Consider the following 24,193-nt stretch of genomic DNA (forward strand, 5'->3'; position numbering starts at 1 on the left):
GGAGTCTTCAGCGGTTCTTGGGTGCCGGCAAGGTTACAGGAAGCAGGTCGGCTATTCCACTGGAGTTCCCTTGTGTTGGTGTGAAGGCTTGCAGTCTTCCCGGACTTCTGGAGATTTCAGCACCTGGAGGATGAGGTGACTTTAGCACAATTGACAAAGTTAGCTGGCAGGCTGATGCCAAGTCTGACACTGGGCTTCAGTTCTCACTTTTGCGTCTCTGGAGTGTCCTTCTGTTCAGGAGGACCTGATTTCCTGGTGCCAGAGCCTCCTCTAAATACTGAATTTAGGTGCATCTCAGGGAGCATTTGGTAGTAGTCAATGCACTACTTACCCCTGGGTACACAACACCCTCTTTACAACCACTACCTATGGGAGGTAGGAATAACTCTGTCCCAGAGTCCCTAATTCTGGCAACACCAAGATGGCAGATTTCTAAATGTTGTGTCCACATCAAGTAGCTCACCTTATGGGTGGAACTTACCTGTGGGGTGGACACACCTCCCTGACTACTAATTTTCCCACCTGTCCAGGTGCCAAAGGGGCCCGGGGGCAGGGTGGTCGGCATCCTCTCCTTTGAGGGAAGCCAGATCTACATATCCAGGGTGATGGACTTCTTTGAACCCTCCAGCCTTGGAATGCAGATTCACAGGTCATCCTGTTGGGAGGGGTGTGGTACAATCCCTGCTAGAACAGGCTTTGTTTCTGTCTGCCCAAGAGCAAAGGATTTCAACCCTGGAGGTCAGAAACGTGCCTGGTGGTGGCAGGCCAGTTATAACTGGCCAGCCAGCATAAGGATAACTGGTAGGTTTTTAGGGGAGCACCTCTAAAGAGGCCTCTGGGCGAATGTATAAATAAATTCATCACTGGCATCAGTGAGGGTTTATCAAATTAAGATGTTTGATACCAAACATTCCTATTTGAAATGAAGCCATCATGTAGCTGGTGAACTCTTATTGACCAGTGTCCAGCACACATACTTAAAATGGCTCCCTTTTCCACTCACTATGTCTGAGAATAGACAACGAATAGTGGGGTGATATCTGCTTTTGCAGATATGTCCTCACTTATCATATAATGCACCCTGCCTTAGGGCTGCAAGGCCTGCTGTAGGGGTGACTTACATATTTTGCATGCAGTGTTAGGGGACGCCATGGTGTTGTTTTTCCTTTTAGCTGCACCAAGACATGTAGGCTGCAATGGCGGTCTGCATGTGCCAGGTGAGGGGTTCCTGAGGGTAGCACAATACATGCTATAGCCCTTGGGGACCCTCTTTGGTACACATGCCCTAGGTACCAGGGGTAGCATTAATTAGGGCCTTCTAGGTGTTCCAAAGGTATGGGCAACTGGAGAAAAATTGCACGGTTTTGGGGTAAGAGCTCTGGCACTGGGGACCTATTTAGCAGGAACCCACTTTCAGTCAAAACTGCATCAATTACCAGGCAAAAAGTGGGGGTGACCATGTCAAGTGGGGGTGACCATGTTGACCATGTCAACAAGGGTCACTTTCCAACACAGTATAAACAAGAAATTAATTAGGAAGTGATCAGATCAAACTATAGGGTCGATATCAATAATCATAATTATCGCAATATTTGAGAATATCAGATCCAAGTAGTACCCTGCCCTAACAGTCAGGCCCTTAATCATTTGCTTCAATTGTAAATTCTGCATCTCATTCTCCAATATTTTGCTTCAGACGTCCTCAGTATCTTCAAAATGGAGGTTAAAATCACCTATTAGTAAAAAACAATTATCATATTTTAAAACCTAAGGGGACAGCCTGTCAAATAGCTTAGCTGCCAGCTGAGAGTTATAACCAGGAGGCCTATAAAAAAATGGCTCCACCTAGTAACACTCTAAGTTCGAGAGCGTTATCAGGATGCTCTTGAGCAGAAAAGGAGGCATTCAAGGCCTCATCATATACTTGCAAGTGGAGGGTAGCTAGAAGGGACGAAAAAGTCTTAAACTCGTAAGGAAGGCCCATTGCTGTCTGGCGATTTACATGTGGGAAGCCCACCAATGGCTGCAGCAACCTCATCAAGAGTGACGGGCTCAGACAGAAAAGCCTGATGGGGCCCCTCCAGCCAAGCCAAAGTGAGGCGGATGAGGTAAGCAGTATAGTCCTCTGGGGCGTGCGTTTGCCACGAGGACTATATCTGCATGTAGTACCCTGCAAATTACTGCATGCTGTCCTCGGCATCGAAGATCATCATGCTGTTGTAGGACTCTTGTTGTAAAAACGAGACTGCTGGAGTTTGGGCAGCGGCACCACTGAGCATGGGGGGACAGAGTCCGATACCATAATGTGTGATAGCTGTCGGCCTAACCCTTTCGGCTAGCTAGCGCCACCTCACGAGAACCCAAGAGTAAAGGAGATTTGTGGTAGGCTATTGCATGACACTCTAAGACTCCTCAGGGGAAGTCATGGTGAACACATCTTACCCCTTTCTATTAGTTATACACATCTCATACATGCAAAGACAAACAGAAGCAGGATTTGGTTCGATATGTTTTATTGAAGCAACTGAATTTTATGTAGAAAGGCATGAATTACGATTATCAAGATAATGAAACAACACTATTAGAATGGGGGCTAGAAAAGTGAAACAGAGGAATAGTCCCCCCATAGTCACAACAGTGATTCTAAAATCCCTACCTGCACTACTAAGATTCCACATAAGAGCAATAGCAATGCTGGCCCTAATCGGTCAGTCTAGTCCCCTGAAGGAAACCCAATCCCCAACCCTGTGCAATAAGGTACAGAAGAGGTCTGATCGTCTGCTGGGAGTCTTCCCTCATGAATGAACAGAAGATGCAGAGGTTTGGCAGAAACTGGGACTACAACATGCAACATAAGATGGCCAGCTGGCTGGCATGCTCCCTCTGATGTGGTGGGGGCTGTGTAGTGTTTTATAATAAAAACATGCTGTTGTTCTAAGAACTGCCCTGAGTTGACAAAACATATTTTTCGGTGTAGGGTAGACATTTTACTCTTGGTACTGGCAAAACCAGTAAACTATTGTGTGCAGCCTTGAGGTGAGCACAGGATGAAAATCTGCAAGGAAATGAATAACAATCCTGCATAGAAGGGCAACTGATAACAATAATAAAACATTGCCACTAAAATTAAGCTTTGTTAAAATAATAATAAGAATAAAAACGACTTGTGACTAAGTGAAAGGGCATAGGCTACAGGCCCAGAGCTAAAATAATTTGCCAGTGTAAATGCTAAAATAACCTCACAACAGTGTCATCCATGAGGGCTAGTTGAGTCACAACAGGAGGACCGGTCCAGCACACAATCAAGCATCTGAACGGGCCTGTCCCCTCGCCACACACCCGTGCAGTATAATATTTTTGCAAGTGCTTGCGCTCTGTTTCCACAAGGGAAGAATATTCTGCTGGGGTCTCCTTTAACTCCATAACAATACCAAGCTGATACATTTAAATTGGCGAAGGCAGAGCTCATGTATTTCTAGTTGGCGGCAAGGTCATTTTTTTGGATTGAAAACTGCTTAGAGATGCACATCCTTCCAATGGAAACCTTGAAGGCCTCCCAGACCGAACCCACCGAAACAACAGAACCCTCATTGTGTGCAAAAAAGTCAGTTCTGTCAAACTGGATATCCGAACGAAACACTGGGTCCTGCAGCGCAGGGGGCGGGGGTAAAGAGTCCACGAAAAAGCTGTGTACTAGAAGGAATGAAGTGCAAGGGTATGATAGAACAAGGTTCTCAGCAAGTGCTCAACACTTGCAACCCAGCCATAAATGTCAGGGGTGCCTAGCCAATGATCTTATCTAGCCCAGGAATCATGCAACACAGATATGTGTGCCCTTCCGGAGTGCAGGGTGTCGGACTTTCCACAAGTCCAGAAAATCATTAGTGTGCATAAGATTGCATAAGAGCCACAGCTCAATGGGTTCGAGTGGAGCAGTCTAGGACACGATCAAGGACAAGATTAAAATATCCCCCCCAGAGGATACTGCCAGGTGTTAAGGTTAAGCAGTGCTTCCAGACAGTCCAAACTGAGTCCAGATCGTCAACATTAGGAACACAGGTGTTAACAATACTGAACTGCTTCCCACACAGTACCAGTTGCAGACTAATATATCTCCCCTGTGGGTCAGAGACCTCCTGTAGCTAAAAGGCCCCTCCTCACCAAGAAGACCATCCTTCTAGCCGTTGTGGGGTAGCTTGCATAGATCCCCATGCGCAGCCCAGTCAGTGGCAAAATCCAGTCGTGTCTGTAGCCAAAGGTGGGTCTCCTGCAGCAAACCATTATGTATGCTGTGATGTGTTGAGTATGCTAGGACATTGCATTTTTTCCGTGGATCATTTAAACAGCGCACATTCCATGTAATGAGGCTGACCTCCACGGTCATTGGGGCAGAGTAGGCCATGGTAAGAGCATGACATGTGACATGCGAATAAGCCTAGGGGACCAGCAAGGCCTAAGTGGTGTTAAGGAGTGTCCCGGCCCCCCTCCAGGTCTACACCCACATGTGTACGAGAAAACAGTAGGTTAGCAGCCAACACAGAAGAATGTAGATATGTCAAAAGACCGAAAAACAACCTACTCCTGCCCACACTGATCACCCCTGACATCAGTAAAATCCCAAATAGAAAAACCCATAACATGACAATAAAACACAAGCACAACAAGTAGTTAAAGAGCAAATGCATGGGGGGGAAGCTTGCTGCAGTCAACAACCCCACCCATTAGGGCAGCCAGTGGGAGAACTGACTGCTAGGTGTGCGCCATCCGAGTCACGTGTCATTTTAAAGACAGAACTGGAGAAGACGAAAATGCACATAGTCAGCAAACAGCTACTGGGCAGCGATCTTTGTAGGTTTAGTCTATATAGATCAATACAAGGCCGATATGAGAATCAAACAGAACAGGTCCACTGGTGCAGTATATAGCCCAAAAGTTCATCCTTGTTAGTTAGGGATTGTCTGAGCAAAAGGGCAACAATGGGTCTTGTGTAATTTAAGCATCTGGCCCTACAATGTTGGGCATTCCGTTATCACTGTCAGGTGTGGAGGAATGGGTGTTGCACTAGCACCTGTGCTGCAGCCCCAGGGCAGATTTGATGTTGCGAAGAGCCTTCGCTGACGAGGTGAAGATGACCGTCATCCCATTCAACCTACAGTGAAGTCTGGTGGGATATAATATGGCGTAGGGCTCATTGTGCCCTCGAAGGAGAGCCTTGTTGTCTTGGTAGGAGCTCCGAGCTTCTTGTATGCAAAGTGTAAAGTCCGGGAAGGTAGAGAATTTTGAGCCTTGGTAAGTAAGCTCGATCTAGCCTGGAGAAGTTCGGCGTCATGATGAGGGTAGTTAAGGAGCCTGGTAACAATGGGGTGCAGAGGCGTGCCAGGGACTGGACAAGGCCATATAAAGAGATGGGTGCGCTCCACAACAAAACATTGAAGGGAGAATACCACGCCAAATAAGTCACAAGGAAGTTTCTCAACTAACAATTCCATTCGCCCAGTGTTAGGGGTTTCTGGGATGCCAGGTGAGGCGCAGGCTGTTACATCCAGAGCGGGACTCCAAGTCTTCGCTCTTGGAGGCTACATTTAGGAGTTTAGTCCTCAGCTTCTGAAGTTCATTAGCCAACACAGTTTGTCCCAGTTCCATTGATGCAAGGCGCATTTCTGCATCAGTAACCCTGGTCTCCTGTTTTAATGGGACAAGCCTCCCACAAGTCCAGGCAGCCCGTCAGGTGATCTAGTTTGGAGTCAACGCGTTGGAGGCTGGTAGTCATCTGGAGAAATAGAGTATGCGTATCAGTTTATGCAGGTAGGGCATTCGAGGCCACTGCAGTGGTGCTATCTATTTATAGTTGTGGGTGCAGGCTAGTGTAGAAGCTCTCAAAGCAGCATCACAAGGCACTGCTGCTGTCGGTCAATAGGAGTGAAGGCTGAGAAGAGAAAGCCAGCAATTGGTATGGACTCTGGGGCCGCTATCCCACCCACCAGGTCCCCCCTTTTCACCAACTCGCCCAGAAGTGCCCGCTAAATGCAGTCCCACCATATAGCACCACCCTACTGCAGTTGCATCTGTTTTTGTGGGGACTTAGTGGACAGGCCTCCTAGGGCTGCAGTCCGCTGGAAGAGTGTGAGCCATCAGGCGCCATCAGCACAATAAACAGGAGTGGCCTCGCTTCAAGAAAAATACGAGGGTATCCCAAGCCCATCACAGATACAAGTGCCACCTTATTGGTCCTGCTGAACCGCGAGGGCCCTGGAAGGGATTCCCCCCCAACTGACTAGGTACCACCAAGACCTACAGTGTACGACTGTCCAGCCCCCAGTAACACACTAGGGCACCCCATGCAGCAACCACCTCGGCCAGCAATCACGCCCCAGGCCCCAACCACAACTGTCTCTGGGCCGCAAAAGGGAACAATCAGGCACAGATGGAAAGCCCAAAAAGGAAAATATCCCTCAGGACCTGCTACACCTCACTGGGAAAGCCGGTCTGTGCCACAGTTCCTGCCCCTACCCACAGCAGCGTAGCCTCAAGTAACCGGGCCTCAGATGAGTGGTCAGGACCCTCCAGATAATGGGTGAGCCACCCAGTACATCCATGTAGGAAGGCAGCCCACACCGCAGGCCGTCAGAGAGGGGAAGTGCAGGTCCAGATCCACGCAGGAGGAAAAATAGTCCCTGCCACGCCTCCACTGTTGGGTGCCAAATCGTCACAGTAGCAGCTCTGCCAAAGAGAAGACTGTTTTGCTGGAGCCCTTGAAGTGGGAAAGCCAGCAATCAATTTGATGAGGGGAATCGATGCTGACAGACAATGTGGGCTGGGGAGGGGAGCTGCCAAATCAGGCTGCGGTCATCGGCTGCAGGTCATGCCCCCCGATTTTAAGCTTTGCAGCTTCGCCCACCTTCCTTTTCTAGCTCGTAGGATATATGGAGTGCAGGTCTGCATTTAAGCCACTGTTTCAAAAGTGCTCATCAAAAACACAAGACGCAACAATCCAGCTTTTAGATAACTTGAGGGGGTCTAGTAGCATCAGTGTCCAGGACTGGCCATTGTTATGTCTCTTCCAGTGTTCAAGAGAGTCACTTGCAGATATGAAGGGGAAAGAACTCTGAATGTAAGTGGCTTAGCAGGCTATTGGCTGCCAGGTGTGGGAGGACTGGGTAGTTACCAAACCCTACAGAGCCAAGTTAAACCATAAAGTACTGAGAATCGACTCCAGTAAAATATATCATCAGGATCTTCCTTCATATATTAACCTGTGGAGGTCTGTCTAATAATGGGTTCTATTTCTCTGGTGCCACCATTTCCAATGTCTGGTTTTAATCATTTGATTTAAAAGGCTTGATGAGCAAAGACCTGAAATACGGAATGTCAAGTATTATTCCACAGTGATTGGTCCATACTACAGGACTTGAAGAATGAAAAATTAGAAAACAATTATACTTGAATATTTAGACTCAAGTTTATCTTTTTTGTGAACAGGACCTTTGATGTAATGCAAAAGCCAAAACGTTGGTAAGTTTTTTTGTTCAGTTAATGTGGAGTTTATCTACAACACCATACATTTCAGCAAATTCAGCATTACATTTTTGTGGTCTATAAAATAATATAACTATGAAACGAAATGTATCTGACAGTGCATTTCACTACCACAAACTAACATGCAAAAGTGTAACTTCTTGGTAAACTATTTCTTGGAACTTAATAAGGCAACTAAATTGCTGAACCAACAAACTAATTGTAATATTAAAATCACATCATCTAATTGGCATTGGGGCTCAGAATTCCAGAAATTTGCCTATGTCTACCTCCGAGAGAGACAGAGAGAGTGAGAGTGAGAGAGAGACAGAGACAGAGAGAGTGAGACAGAGAGAGTGAGACAGAGTGAGAGAGACAGAGTGAGAGAGACAGAGTGAGAGAGACAGAGTGAGAGAGACAGAGTGAGAGAGACAGAGTGAGAGACAGAGTGAGAGACAGAGTGAGAGACAGAGTGAGAGACAGAGTGAGAGACAGAGTGAGAGTGTGAGAGAGTGAGTGTGAGAGAGAGAGTGAGAGAGAGAGAGAGTGTGAGAGAGAGAGAGAGTGTGAGAGAGAGAGAGAGAGTGTGAGAGTGTGAGAGTGTGAGAGTGAGAGTGTGAGAGTGTGAGAGTGTGAGAGAGTGAGAGAGTGAGAGAGTGAGAGAGAGTGAGAGTGAGAGAGACAGAGTGTGAGACAGAGTGAGAGTGAGAGAGACAGAGTGAGAGAGACAGAGTGAGAGAGACAGAGTGAGAGAGACAGAGTGAGAGAGACAGAGTGAGAGAGACAGAGAGAGAGACAGAGTGAGAGAGACAGAGTGAGAGAGTGAGAGAGACAGAGTGGGAGAGAGAGAGAGAGAGAGAGAGAGAGTGTGTGAGAGAGAGGGAGAGAGAGAGAGTGAGGGAGGGAGAGAGAGTGAGGGAGGGAGAGAGAGTGAGGGAGGGAGAGAGTGAGGGAGGGAGAGAGTGAGGGAGGGAGAGAGTGAGAGAGACAGAGTGAGGGAGACAGAGTGAGGGAGACAGAGGGAGGGAGACAGAGGGAGGGAGACAGAGGGAGGGAGACAGAGGGAGGGAGACAGAGGGAGGGAGACAGAGGGAGGGAGACAGAGGGAGGGAGACAGAGGGAGGGAGACAGAGGGAGGGAGAGAGAGAGACAGAGTGAGAGAGACAGAGTGAGAGAGACAGAGTGAGAGAGACAGAGTGAGAGAGACAGAGTGAGAGAGAGAGACAGAGATAGAGTGGGAGTTTGAGAGTGAGAGTGCGACAGACAGAGTGCGACAGACAGAGTGCGACAGACAGAGTGAGAGAGAGAGAGATAGAGAGAGAGAGAGAGAGAGAGAGAGAGACACAAAAGTGAGAGAGAGAGAGACAAAAGTGAGAGTGAGAGATGGAGTGAGAGAGACAGAGTGAGAGAGACAGAGTGAGCGAGAGAGAGTAAGAGTGAGAGTGAGAGTGAGAGTGAGATAGAGAGTGAGAGAGACAGAGTGAGCTAGAGAGGGAGAGAGACAGAGTGAGAGAGACAGAGTGAGAGAGATAGAGTGAGAGACAGAGTGGGAGTGTGTGTGTGTGTGTCCACGCAATAAAGTGCTTCATGATACAATGGGTTTTCAAACACTTATCATGAAAAGACAGTTCAGAGCATTCTTGGCTTCCAGCACACTGGTCTCCCAGTTCTGACCGTCAGTTTCTTAACTTTTTCCCCATTAAACATATTAGTAACTGCTGGAAAACAGCATGGGAACAACAGAATAAATGTTTTATAAAATTATACTTACAGCACCAAAGTAAGGAGCCTGGTGTACAACTCCAGTTCCTTCTTCCTCCTTCACATAACTGTCAATCACAACGGTAAAGGCACCACTTTCTTTACACTGCAATAAAAAGACTGCTGTAAGAAAGAGCAATACAGACTCTGCCACCCGTTTAATTAATTGTGCAAAGCCACATTTGCTTAAAAGGACAAAATGTCAAAGTGGCAATTCTAGATCATGAATGGCTACATCATTGAAAGTTTCAGTAGTCGAAATTTAGAAACCACCCTACTAATTAAAAGTAAATTCAAGGGCTTGCTTTTGAGGTTCAATCGAGCCTGAGAAGTAAAATTAACCAAATTTACCCAATCCAACACTATTTCTTAAATCCTACAATGTCTTTTGTAACGGGGTATACAGGCCAAAGTGCCTTTGTCTTAAAATGGTCCATACCTGCTGCGGGCCACCTTCATGGCAAGTATCTGTTCACACCAAAACTGAATAACGCAGTGAAATGCATTTAAATTTAAGGTGACACTAGTTTATCCAGTTTATGCAGAATCACTGGTGGAGATTAACTGAGAAGGTGACATGTTCTGTTCACAGACAGTTGGAATAGCCAGAGGCAATTTAGCAAAACCATGGTTAAAGCGGTCTACTTAGAGTTTGGCAGATGTGTTACTCTGTCACAATCGTGACAGTTATCCCATCTTCCTCATTACAAGTGCCACAGGATGTAATGCACTTGTAATAGTCTGGCCAGGAAAGTCGTCACTTTTGTAACACAGAAACGTGTCCAACAAACTCTAAATCAGGCCCTTTATGCCTTCTACAATTCTGCTCACACTCACTGATCCACTAACTTTCATCTTCTCCTCTGCATTAAGATTAGAACGGTCATGTACTGAGAGCTACACATTTTCAGTCATTACTGCCAATGGCAGAAGTAGCCTTCCCTCTCACGTCTTGGCTAGCAAAATTACAATTTATTTCAGAAACTTCTATAAGGCTACATATTTTCTTCACTTAAACCCTATGGATCAGTATCAGCATCAGCTCCAGGATGCCTGTATCCTGGGCAACCATGCGGTCTATGAATCTACTATATCTTCATTCATTCAACCTAACTGGTCTCGGAAGGATTACACAGAGAGCTGGGCTTGCCTGTACTGAAACCAGAGTGTTGCAGCAGGCATTCTCCAGGAGTGTGAACCAGAAAGCACAAAAGGTCTTCTGGATAGGCAGACAGTCTGAAAATAGATTTATCAATGAAAATGGAACAAGACATTTCTAATATTGTTCAGCTGTTACACCAAATATAGGCCCCAAAGAAAAACTGTGGCTTGTTAATAGTCAAAATTAATTTCTAGAATAAATAGTAGTTACAAAAAAAACATTTTAGAAAGTATGTTCAAACACAAATTTATACAAAGAGTTCACTACTGGTGTCCAAGGCAAGGGAAGGAGAGGAGAGATCTAAGGGAGGGTGTTGGAAGGTTAATAAAATCCTTCATCTTAATTATGACTAATTGGAAACTATCTTAGTCTCACCGTTTAAAGGAAATCACAGATGATCACACTGAAAGCTACCATTTGTCATACTATAACCTGCTTGTCCTGAAGAAAATTAGAAGATAACAAAAATATATTTTAAGTGAACGTTATGCAGGTAAAGAGATACATAAGTGTTTCTAGACAACACAGAAATTATGTTTCATTAATTAACCAATGCCAAAGAAAAGGAAGCAGGAAATGTTACTTACTTTTAATCCTATTTCTGCACTGTAGGAATCTTCATGTAAATCATAAATCTAGAATATTCCCCTTTATATGTGGGGTTCCAGGAACACTTTTCTTTTTAATAAACCTAACCAAAGAATAGTTTTGGAGGTGATCTGTCATTATCCAAATACAGGTCTTATCGCCACAGCCTAAACAGGCCAATTCTTTTCCGATTTTTTCAATTATTAATATATAAATTCCTCATAATGCAACATTGTGGTCAGAGAGCCACCCTTCTGAACAACATAATGTTTACGGGTGCCCCCCATAATCTCCCCGAGGACCAAATGCTGAAGTGACATTACCTGCAGGCACCATGACTGCATAAAGACACATTGCCTATGAGGAGGCTGGCTCAGTATATGGTGTACTCCTATAGGTGAGGCACCCTGTACTGAGTCCAGGCAACCGTTAGTAAAAGCGGTTCCAATAAACAGAGCTCTCAAAAGGTAGCAGTGGGGAGCAGATAAGGCTCATCTAGGAGGGTGTAAAGTAATTGCAAATACCACATAGTTCAGTCAGTGAGGGTACACACAGAAAAAAAACACACCAGTGTTAGAAAACTAAGGTATTATTTATTAAAAACAGGCACTAAGCTAACTTTGGAATATCTCCTAATCGGAGCTATATACACAAAAAATATACTTAGAAACAGGTGAGTAAAGGCATAAAATAAATTGTGCCCCTATTGGGCCAGAGGGGGAAAACGTACAAAAAAATTTGATTTGAAAGTCACTACTTACAAATATTATCACCCAGGGACCCTTAGGACTGGGGTAAGCACTAAAACACCAAAGGTAAGTAGCTAGTATTCCCCAGGCGTCCGTACGCAGAGTTGTAATCCCTGGTCAATGTCCATAGGATAACTTGGGGAAGTCGGGTTAGATTTTTCGCATTCTAAGACCCTTCCCAGAGGAAAACCGTTGAGTTAAGGGAGGTTCGAGTGCCCCCACCGGTGGATATCCAGAGAAGTGGGTATCTGCAACAGGGTGCCCAGGTGCATAGGAGTGACGTTGTGTACGAGCATCCCGTTTGAAGTCAATGGTTACGTCAGTTGTCCAGCTGCTGCCGTGACCCCTGGAGCAGGTCAGTGGAATACAGGAGTGGATTCCAGATGAAGAGGACCTAGGGAAAGAGAGGACAGAGTCCAGACCCCCCAGAGATGCCCAGGGGGTGCACAGGAGGGCAATGCTCATCCTTTTTGGAGATGCTTCCCTGAGGGACAGTTGCCGTGGACGTGCAGCTGTGGTGTCCAGGTGATGCAGGCAGATCCCAGGAGTCATCCACAAGCTGTCCCACACCAGTCGTCGGATTGCAGAGGGGTCAGTGGTCAGCAGGGCCACCAACAAACCTTGGCAAATGCAAGAAAGCATTGCACGAAGTGTTGCAGGATTTGGGGACCAGCAAGGTCCAAGTGACACAGCCTTTGTAGGTAATTCATGGTCATCCCTCAGCAAGCAGGAGATCCTCGAGGAATCATTGAAGACCACAGGAGAACCCAGTGGCAGCAGTCACAGGGAGTCGCAGAAAGGCGTCAGGAGCACAACAAAGACAGATGCAAAAGTCTCAGAGGTTGCAGGGAGGACATCATTCTCGGAGTTGTGTGATGCTGGAGGCTGGGGCTTCTCAGAGCTAGGAGGTCTTCTAGCTGAAGAGCCAACAAGCCTTGGCAACGGCAAACAGATGCGGGCACAGGTGTTTCGGCCAATCAGCTCCAACGAGGGACCACAGACTTCTCAGTTGCAAAGAAAACAGGTCAGACTTCTGGAGAGGCTTGAAGAGTCCATGGAACAGCAGGATCCACAAACTGGTCAATGATGAGGTTCCCAGGGGATGGACTCCTTCAATCCAATGGAGATTCCTTCTTGCTGTCTTAAGTCCAGGCTCAGTCCTTGTGACTCTAGAGGATGCACAGCCACGGACATTGCAGAGTCCTTACAATGCAAAGGGACAAAGGTGCAGAAGAAGCCCTCCTACCAGTTGCAGTCTTGTCTTGATTCCCAGCGAAATCTAGCAATAGTTCCAGTGTCCAGGTTGCAGAATAGTCTTGCTGACAAATCTAGGGTCCCCACCCTCAGTGGAGCCCTTAAATAACCCAGGAATGAGGCTGGACGACTTCCACAGTGGCCCACCTATCAAGGGGTTCAGGGACGCTAATCTGGGGGTCTGACCAGTCAGATGCTTCCAGGGGCCTCTGCTCATCTCATTTCCAAAATGGCAGAACCAAGTGGCCACCTGGCACAGCTCTGGGCACCTCATTAGGGGAGGAGCTGGACAGGGGGTGGTCACTTCCCTGTCTTTGGTGTGGTTTCGCGTCAGAGGAGAAGTCGGTGACTACTGACCTGGTAGCACCCCTACCCTAGTCCAGAGACAGCTATTTCTAAAGGAGAGGTGGTTAACACCTCCCTTCTACATGAAATTCTTTGTTTTGCCTTCACCAGCCTGAGTTAAGCTCAGCAGCAAGAGGGCAGAACGGTGTTGGGGTCGCTGGCAGCACTGGCTTGCACGCAGACCCTGCAAGGCTGCACAGGCAGATACAGGGGGGATCCTCTAAGGAGCCACCACAAGACATGGTATCATGCAACAAACACTGGAATCAGTGTAACTGAATGATTCCAACATTTTTCATACCAAACATAACTGGTTCTGTGAAGCCATTAGGTAGCTGGGCATCTTGTGATGGCCAATGTCCCCTGCCTACCTTAAAATGGCTTCTCCACACTTACAAAGCCCAGAACATGTAGTGTGATATTTCTAGCGGCACCTCTGCTCATGCAGAGGTGCCCTCACACTTAGAACCATGCACCCAGCCCTTGGGCTCAAGGGCCTACCTTAGGGTTGACATACAGGGTCAGCGTGCAGAAACCATGATACAAGGTATCTGGGGTGAAAGGTGCATGCTCCATTTCCCAAAGGCTGCAATTGCAGACCTACAGTCACAGTTTGCATGGGCTCCTGTGAGGGACCCCTGGTGTACCAGTGCTCTGGGTACCCAAGTACCATATACCAGGGACTTACGGGGGGAACCAGTTTTCCAATCATGGGATGTAAAAGTTGCTTACCAACTAAATTTTGGGGAGAGAACACGGACACTGGGGTCCTAGTAAGCAGGATCCCAGTGTACTACAGTCAAAACAGACTGACACCAGGCAAAAAAAGGGGACAACTATGTCAGAAAGATCCTACTTTCCTACTACCTACCTCATCTCACCATTAGTACGAGCAGATCATGGTCTTAGAGGGTCCAATACAAACCAAGTTGGTATCTGTTCCTACAAATCCTACAATAATCAAGAATTTATCTATCTAACCTTGTCTGCTATACATAAATGGGGACGAAATTGAAAATTCACTGTCTAGCTGGTGTGTCTTGCCAGACATCAAGAAGCACTCAGTGTGATAGCAAGTCTCCGAATGCTGCAAATGTCTTAGAGATGACTGTTGAGATTAACAAGTGCAATATCAGCAACACAATCGAAGTCGCTCCCAAATCGTGGTTCTATGCAACCCCCTCCTCTGGCCGTCTGCCACAATTTGTAAACAGGAAGGACACTTGGGGCAAAGACATGGGTCATAATGGTCTTCCCTGTCAAACTGCTTTGAAGTTTTCCCAAATTGAACCACAGACTTGATACAGATCAGAACCCTCTGGAATACAAAGATAAGGAAGTAAAATACAGTTGTCCAGTTTGTTCTTTCTGGCCCCGAAAACCAAAGACAAATGCAAAATAGCTCTGTGGTTAAAGTAAGCTTACATTCAGTGGTGTTAAAGTAGACTTGTAATACCCCCTGGCGGCAAACTCCAGGTCAACAAGTAAGGCGCAAGTCATACTACGTCAGCTTTTAGGGATGTTCTTCTTTCCTATTTAGACCTCAGAATCCGATTCAGTCCATCAGGAGCATAAGATGCTCATTCAAAAGCCACTGCAATGGTTGTAATCAGGGTCAGCTGTGGCTGGACTGGAGGAAGTTTGCTACTTTGGCACAGGTATTTAGAGACTGCATCAGGCTCCATCCACAGAGCAGGGGGGATGGGGTCATTCTATGGCAAGAGTTGTAGTGCAATGGCAGAGAGTGTTACCCTTGAATAAACCAGGACCAGCACACCAGCCTTTCATATATAACGCCTCTGAGAGAAGTCTATAACTCAAGGGAAGGGTCTTTTCTTTCACATTCATCCAAGCTCTTAGCATGCTGCCTCGACCAGTGCAGCTGGTGCATCAGTGATGCACACTATCTGGTATAAACTCAGGACTTGCCCATCCTCAATATAGTGTTGTTGGTCATGAAAACTAGAAGAACAAGTCACTTACCGTTGTTAGTGCCTTATCTGGTGAAGACTATCTAGCAATAGATTCCTCACCTTAGAATATCCCCCAAGCATCAGACTGGATCCAGAAAATAATGAGTAGCACTCCTGAGCATCGGTAGTGGGTGTCAAAAGGCTACACGTCTGTCGGCGGCATACACACCGGATGTGGCTTGCATGGTGCCTACATAGGCACCACACGAGTGCAGTGATGTCCGTTTATTTTGTGACTATTTACACACCAGAATCAACAAGCCATGTCACAAGGCTGATCAACTAGTGTGCAGACTGTGAGGGCCTTTTAGGCCAAAAAAAAAAGTCCAGTTTGCAGAACGGGGATGATGAAAGGGCTACCCAGTTTTTACCAACTGAGGCATTACTGAAGGCAAGTAACTTGTTCATATGATGGAGACTTGCAGCCTCAGATTACGTACCTTAGAATGCATACCAAAGCAATACCTACCCCAGGGTGGGCATGTGAACTGGCTCAAATAAAACAAATCGTTGAGGACTAAACAGGCAAAGTGTTGGTCATGACAGACCTCCATCCATTGCTCTTTGGTGAGTGAGATATAGATTGACAGTGACCTCTTAGGGTTCAGGCGGTGAAATCTTTCTTCCTTCTTGGAGGCGTGAATTGGAGCAAAGAAAGTTGATAGTGTGATTTTGTTTTCATGGAATTTAGTCACCATCTTTGGTAGAAAAGAGGTATGGGTTCGGAGAACCTGTCTTTCTTCTGGGAATAAGCTGGTGTATGGAGGATGAACAGAAATAGCTTGCAGCTAGCTAACCCTCCTGGCCAATGTGATAGCCACCAAGAAATGGGTCTTGAAAAGTCAGAAGTATTATAGGGCAGCTATCCATGGGTTCAAAGGGGGAAACACATGAAACAGGTTAAAACTAAATTAAGATCCCACTGGAACATAGGAAAAGGTTTGGGAAGAAACATGTGTTGAAGACCTTTCAGAAAACAAGTTACAACAGGTGACTAAAACAGAAAGGGATGGTCCGGCAACCACATAAAAGTTGACATGGTCAAAAGATACCCCTTAATTGTGCCCAGAGGAAGTCCTTGCCTGGCTAAGAACAAAAACAACAGCACCTTGACAAGGGGGCCCCAAAGTTGGTCTGCATGTTTCTCAGTGCACCAAGTCACAGCCCAGTCTCAACAACAGTAGTATATAGTTTTTGTTGATGGAAACCTGGCTGCCAAGATGAACTCACAAACTTCAGAAGCAAGGTTAAATACCTCCAATTGCCACAGCTCAATCACCAAACACAGAGCTGAAGAGTGCACAGGTTTGGGTGCAGAACCCTCCCCTGTAGTTGTTAAAGGAGATCCTCCTGAAGAGGCAGCCTGATTGGAGGAAAGATGCACATGCCCAGGAGCTCTGGATACCATACTCTCCAGGCCCAATTCAGAGTCACCAGGATGACTCTGGCTCGGTCAGTTCTCATCTTTTTCAGATTTGGGGGAAAGGAAAGTGTAGGAAAATTCCATTGTTGGCACGGTTACCCCCTCACTTTTCTGTCTAGTGTTGATGCCAGCTTTGATTGATAAAGGGCTGGGACCCCGCTAACCAGGCCCCTGCCCCAGTGTTCTTTCCCAAAAACTGTACCTTTGTTACCCAATTTTCACAACCCTGGAACACTGTTAAGTCCCTGTAAAAGGGACTCTTGGTACCAAGGGCCCTGTGGCCAGGGAATGTCACTAAGGGCTGCAGCATGCATTATGCCACCCTAATGGACCCCTCACTCAGTACATGCACACTGCCTTGCAGCTTGTCTGTGCTGGTGAAGAGAAAAGACAAAGTCGACATGACACTCTCCTCAGAGTGCCATGCCCACAAACCACTGCCTGATGCCAGTGTGGGATATATTGAAAAATGCACAAAGAGGGCATTTTACAAATGCCCCCTGTATGTCAGCCTGCCTGGTAGTGTAAGACTGATTGGTCTGTGCCGGCCTGCCACTCCCAGATGAGTTTCTGACCACATGGGGTGAGTGCCTTTGTGCACTCTGTCGTCAGAAACAAAGCCTGTCCTGGGTAGAGGTGCTTCACACCTCCCCCTACACGAACTGTAACACCTGGTGGTGAGCCTAAAAGGCTCAGGCCTCGTGTTACAGTGCCCCAGGGCACTCCAGGTAGTGGAGATGCCCGGCCCCAGGACAAGCCCCCACTTTTAGCGGCAAGTCCAGAGGGATAATTAGGAAAAACAAGGCGGAGTCACCCCCTAAGGTGTCCAGAGCTGAAGTGACCCCTTCCTGGAGAAATCCTCCATTTTGCTTTGGAGGATTAGGACCTCAAACGGAGTGGGCACAAGGATGGCCAATGTTCACTGGCTACTGCCCTCTAACCCCAAAAACGCTCCTGAATCTTGTATTTAAGGGTTTCCTGAACCAAGAGATTTAGATTCCTGATGACCTCAAAAAAAGAAGGACTGCTGAGCTGAAAACCCTGCAGAGAAGAAAAGGTGACACCAACTGACTCGGCCCCAGCCCTACCAGCCCATCTCCTGCTTCAAAGACCATGCAAAGGAAAAGCGATGCGTTCTACAGGACCAGCGACCCCTGAAAAGCCCCCAGGGGACTGCCAGCATCACCGAGGACAAAGACACTCCTGTGGACAGCTGACCTGTCCAACAACAAGAAAAAGCAACCATCTTTAAAAGGGACTACCACCTCACTCCAGAAGTGGGAGTCCAAAACTACTCCGCACCAGCCACCCCTGGCCCGTGTCCAGAGGAACCAACCAGCCAGAGAGGACCCCCAGTGTCCATCTTGGGCTGACCTCTCTACCCCTCCACGATGACGCCTGCAGCGGGAATCCCGAGGACCCCCCCCACCCCCTCTTGACTGCAAATGCCCAGGACGAAGGGTTCCGACACCTGGAGAAGGACTGCACCGCAGCCCCAGACTCGAGAGAGAGACAGACCACCAGTGCAGCAGTTACAAGCAGGCGGCCCTCCTCCCTGTCCAGTCGGTGGCTTGCCCGAGAGGCCCCCCCTGTGCCTCACCTGCAGCGCCTAAGTGACCCCCGGGGTCCACCCATTGAGTTCCATTGGTAACCAGACACCTTGTTTGCACCCTGCAGCCCCGTACCTCTGAGGGTGCTTGTTTGGTGTCTACTGGGACCCCCCCCCTCCAGTGCTCCTCTAAACCCCCCTGGTGTGCCCTCCGACTACGCGGGTACTTACCTGCAAGCAGATCGGAACCGGAGTACCCCCTGTCTCCATAGGCGCCCATCTTATTTTGGCTCTTGTTTGACCTCTGCACCTAACCGGGCCTGTGTTGCTGGGTGTTTGGGGTTATCTTGAACCCCCAACGGTGGGATACCTATGCCCCAGAGACTGAGTCTGTAAGTCAATTACTTACCTCCAAATCTGTACTGTATTTTCCTCCCCCAGAAACTGTTGAAAAGTGCAGTGTCCACTTTTAAAATATCTTTCTGCCATTTTAAAGAACACTGTGTACATTGTTGATTCCATTTTAAGTTCTAAGTAATACTGTGCAAAGTACCTTTCATTAAATGTACTTACCTGCAAACTGAATCTTGTGGTTCTAGAAATAAACAAAATATATTTTTCTATATAAAAACCTATTGGTCTGGAGTTAAGTCACTGAGTGTGCGTTTTCACCTACTGCTTGTGTGGGTACAACAAATGCTTAACACTACCCTCTGATAAGCCTAGCTGCACAAACAAAGCATTAGGATTATCAGGTATTGCCTCTGTCAAGCCTCTTGGGGAACCCCTGGACTCTGTATCTCATTTTGATATAGTATGTACAGAGCCAGTTTCCTACAGTAGGGATTTATATGGGGGCAGCAGTTTGCCAATTGTGGGGTGTGCTAAGTCCTGAGCAACCAAATTTAGAGGGAAAGAGCACAGGCACTGGTGTCCTGGTTGTCAGGATCCCAGTGAACAGAGTCAAAAACACACTATATCTCATTTTGATATAGTATATACAGAGCCAGCTTCCTACAGAGAGGTGTTGTCCGTAAGGCGTAGGAGTCCCATATTTCAGTCTAGTCAGAATGTGTCTCTGAGAGCGACAGTTGCCTTGAAAACTCCAAAGCGCGGAAGTGCTGACATTATGCGTTCTCTGCAGTGGCAAACAGATCTAGCCAAGGCTCTTGTAAGTCCTGAAAGAGATCTTGAACCACCTCCGGGTGCCGATGCTATTCGTGGTTCACAAGACATTGACGGCTGAGTTTGTCTACCCTGGCGCTTAGAGATCCCCCAACGTGCTGCATGACCAGGAAAATGTCCTGACCTTATAGCTTCATCCAGAGGCGCAGAGCCTCCCATCACAAGGTCCAAGACTCCATTCCGCCCTGCTTGTTGCAGTAAACCATGGAGGTAGTGTCTGTGAACACCTGGCACATCTTCCAGTTTATCGAGGGCAGGAAAGCTTTCAATGTCAAGAGAACTGCCCTCAGTTCCAGAAGGTTGTTGTGGAACAGAGCCTCCGCCATGGGACAGCGACCTCGGATCTCCACCTCCCCCTAGATGGCCGCTCAGCCCAGAAGCAATGCATCGGTCATAACAGTCAGCTCTGGGCGGGGAAGTAAGAGGAGTTCACCGGTGACCCAATCATGGTCCGTTAGCTACCATGGCAGGTCTTTCACAGTCTCTTTTGAAATCTGTACCAGGTCCGAGACTACAGATCCCACTGCAGAGTCTGATATGCCAGTGAAAGTGCTTCACCAGCAGGATGTTGGAGGCCAGCAGTCTCAGTTTCAACAAAATCCAGGACTGCGGTTGAAACATCAAACATCATAGCCCAAATGCACTGGACTCACCACTCTGGATGATAAGCACGCTATTGCACAGTGTCCAGAGTGGCTCAGATGAAAGGGAGCGTCTGAGAAGGAGTCAGGTGGGACTTTGGCATGTGGATAGTGAACACCAGGAAATGCAGGTCTGCCATAGCCTGGAGGTAGGTAACAACTTCCTGTGGTGAGACCTCCTCCACCAGTCAGTGTTCAAGGTAGGGAAAGACTGGTACTTCCAACCTCCACAGATGTGCAGTAACAACTGCCTTCACCTTCAGGAACACCAAAGGGGCACCGGTGAGACCGAAGGGGAGCACAGCAAACTGGAAATGCTCATGCCCCACCCAGAACCGCAAGTAACGCCGATGGCCTTGTAGGACACGGACATGAAAATAGGTGTGCTGCAGGTCTAACGCAACCATCCAGTCTCCAGGGTCTAGTGCAGAGAGAAGCTGAGCAACTATCATCATCTTGAATTTCACTTCCTCATGAAGGCATTGAGAGGGAGCAGCTCTAAGGAGGTATTCATCCTTCTTTGGCACAAGAAAGCAGTGAGAATAGCAACCACAACCTACTTCCGATTCTGGCACCATTTCAATGACCCCTCTGGCCAAAAAAGCATCACTTCCTCACACAACAAGTAGAGATGGTCCTCTGTCAACCCAACTGAGGATTGTGGCAGAAACAGTGCGGTTTCTAGGAATGGATGTGCATAACCCTGCCGGACAATTGGAGCACTCACTTGTTTAAGTCACCACTAGGCATTAGGGCAAGTGGTGTCTAATCCTGTCTGTAAGAGGGTGTTGTGAGGGCATACTAAGGTGGTATGGAGGCATCTGTGGGAGGCTGGGGGGCGGGGGTTGAGCAGATCTCTGGCTTTGGTTCCACAGGACTTGCAGGACTGCATCCACAGGCCTGAAAAGGCTGAGAAGCCTGATGGTCATTGTTGCTCTGCTGGAAAGGCCGCGGCTGGTGGCTTCTACTGTAGCCAGGGAAGAAACAAAAGGTAGACAACACCCAGTGCTAACTCTACTCTCCTTGAAGTGCTCAAGCGCTGATCCGGCTTTGTCTCTTAACAGGTGAGTTGCATTGAATGTCCATAAAGGATACCCGTACATTCCCCGAAAAGCCAGATGACCTCAGCCAGGCGTGGCTGTGCACCTGTCACAAATGATAGCCTGTTTCAGAGTCTCACAACAGTTTGGCTCTATCAGCCCAGGAGGCATGAGGTGTTCACAGACCGCAGTGCAAGGCTGGCAGAAGAGAAAAGCCTGTTTTCGAAGGTATCCAGCCTCTTCGATTCCCTGACAGGTATGGTGGTAGGGAACATGCTGTGATTCACCTTGGACGTTGAGGCCTGCACCAACAGGCTCTTGTGGATGGGGTGCTTAATGAGGAGAGATCGGTCCCTAGGAGCAGGGCAGTTGCGATGTGCAGATGCCCAGGGCCCAAGCAAGACATCAGTGAGGGCTTTGGGGAGGTGCAGAGGGGCTGTGTGTGGACCGGCTGAAGCACCTTCATCTAAACATTGGTCGTGACTTCCATGGAGGGTAGATTGAGGTCTAGGATGTCAGTCACCCTTCTCACCACCATAGCAAAAGATGTCCCTTACTCAAACTAGGAGGATAAGACCAGGCCCGTATCTGGTGAGGTGTCTAGTCCACTGGCATCTGCCAACTCTTCATACCAGTTATCCTCCAACTGAGCCAAATGATCTTCATGGGTTTCTGGGTAGCCATAATATCCTCAGACCCACCCCAGCCAAAATCCCCACAGGAGACTGTTTCTGACTTGGACAGTTGTTGGAGGACCAGTCAACGCCAGTGCCGACATTGAGCAATGCTGGTCTGGCTCCGTGTCGGAGTCAGGAATGACTATGGGCTCAGTGTTGGGAAAGGCAGTGAGCCCAACCAATATCATGGATTCGCAACTGGAGCTTTTCCAGATCCTTGAACAGATCCAGAGGGATTGACCAGCGCAGAGCTTACACTCACCGGTGTAAGTCCAGTCAGGCACCTCCAAGACCCATGGGGCCCCAGAGGGGTCAGACAATCCACATTTAAGGGGCATAGCCTCATAAAATTCTTTGAGTTGGGTGTGGGTCGCCCTGGCTCCAGGGAAGTCAGGGATGAGTGGAACAGACTTAGGCTTCGCAGATGGAGTATGGGCGCAGGGCCTTTATTTGTGACACAGTTTCCCTCATCCAATGACTTGGACCAGTGCGGCTATGTCAAACACATGTCAAAATGTTTTCGTGTGTGTGGGACTAACCCGACAAATGCCACCTACAAGAAAGAATCTGAGAGCCACCAGGAGCTTTGTCTACCAATCCTGAATCAGATTCATGGTGTGGCAGTCGCAACAGCTCCTAGAGTCGTGGCCCGACTCTAGGCACCATAGATAAACCAGATGAGGGTCTGTCGCAGACCTTTGCTAGTAACAGGCACCAGAGGGTTAAAAAAAAAAACACTGGTTTCTTATGGGACATCCCTAGCACACTGGCAACAGAACGCTCAAAAAAGGTGACAAAAAATGTAGAAAAAGTGGACAAAAATTAACCAAGGTAGCTCTTCCAGATCCATGCTGTTGGTTTGGAAAGAAGGAACTCATGTCAGCCTTTATAGGTGAGAAAACACAGGCAGAACAAAGTTATCACCTGCAAGGTATGCCCTTTAAAAGAACAGACCTAGACCCATGCATCTAAAGCCTCAATTGTCAGATCATCTTCCACCATTGGTGCCCTGCTTCAAAAAGAAATGCTAGTATTTAGGCTAAAATGTTAGGTGAGCTGTAACTTAGAACACACACAAGGCACCTAAAGACTAAAATCACAGTTGATTCTGCAGAAACCGAGGAAAGACCAAGTTTCAACATTATTTATTATATATTATAGGTTGTCACAACAAAATACTGTACCTTCAAGAAATAATCAAACAGTGGCTTGTATGTTTTTCCTTTGAGAGCAATGCCTGGAAACCTAGAAGAAAAGATAACCTAATTAACAAAAAAAGCAAGGCCTCAACAAAATTGTTAAAATGTAAAGCTTATGGGAGAAAATTTGTGGTCAAGAAGCAACACATAACCACCTTTTGCATATATGGTTTGCAAACATTGTACTGCATTGATTTAAAATATCATATCCTCAAGAAGAAGAATGCAGAAAATTGGCATCTGTTAAAAGACTTCTTACTTGCAATTCAGCAAAGACACTGCTTATTATATGCTTATTTTAGCTGTTTGTGTACAGTGTATTACATTTCCAACATTTATGCTTTTTCTTTGGTCTTTGCATGAGTAAAGGGTTTAACTAACGTAAGTGTGTTTTTCATAAAATGGATAACAAAAAACTCAATAATTGAATTCTACGTGCAGGGATCACAAAGTATTAGACCACATTCAGGATAAAATGGTGAATGTTCAAGTGCCTGGGTGTTCAAGTGCCTGGGTGTTGTCCTCTATCTAGCCCTCTTCCAAGTTTTCAGTCAGACTACATCAGAACACATTTAGTTTTGCTGGTTGTGAGGTACACTACAAGGCAAAGCAGTTTAGTTCTTCGTCACACACAAACATACATACATGTTTCTCACAAAGGAGCACATATAAAACTATACAATAGTCAAATATAAAGTATACAATAAATATGATAAAATGCAGCAATAAATACAACAATTAAAAACCACAGTTCGCAGCATAACATTTGATAAAAACAATGTCGTAGTGCAGTATTATCTCCCATGAAGACAACAGACAGTGCAAAAGTTCATCAAAAAGAAAAGGCATCTCTAAAAGCCGAAATGACCACCTATACGAACCCAAATCTTGCATGACTTTTCTAATTCTTGCCCCCATTAATCCCAAATACTTTGCAATTGCAAAGGACAAGAATCAGCTCTTAGAATCTGCATGGCAGCATGATAACTGGAGGTCCCAATTGTCTACAAATGGGTACTAGCCATGTAGCTTGAAACTGTACACATGCAGAACACACAAATAAAACATGTATGACAGTCTCGTTCTGGCCATTACAAAAAGGGCAGGATATGGAGGCTGAACCCACCCATTC

General features: G+C 47.0%; 1 protein-coding gene across 1 annotated transcript in view; it reads right to left on the reverse strand.

Moving 5' to 3' along the window:
- The window catches only part of IARS1 (isoleucyl-tRNA synthetase 1), a 703,557-nt gene that overhangs the window by 564,135 nt on the left and 115,229 nt on the right, over nucleotides 1-24,193 (reverse strand). The window contains exons 9-10 of the mRNA XM_069206674.1: nucleotides 23,047-23,107; nucleotides 9,287-9,382 (exon numbers count right to left, since the gene is read on the reverse strand). Coding sequence (XP_069062775.1) covers nucleotides 9,287-9,382; nucleotides 23,047-23,107 — 157 coding nt within the window. The remainder of the gene's footprint in view (nucleotides 1-9,286; nucleotides 9,383-23,046; nucleotides 23,108-24,193) is intronic.

This window comes from Pleurodeles waltl, chromosome 9, assembly GCF_031143425.1.
Source record: "Pleurodeles waltl isolate 20211129_DDA chromosome 9, aPleWal1.hap1.20221129, whole genome shotgun sequence".
NCBI lineage: Eukaryota > Metazoa > Chordata > Amphibia > Caudata > Salamandridae > Pleurodeles > Pleurodeles waltl.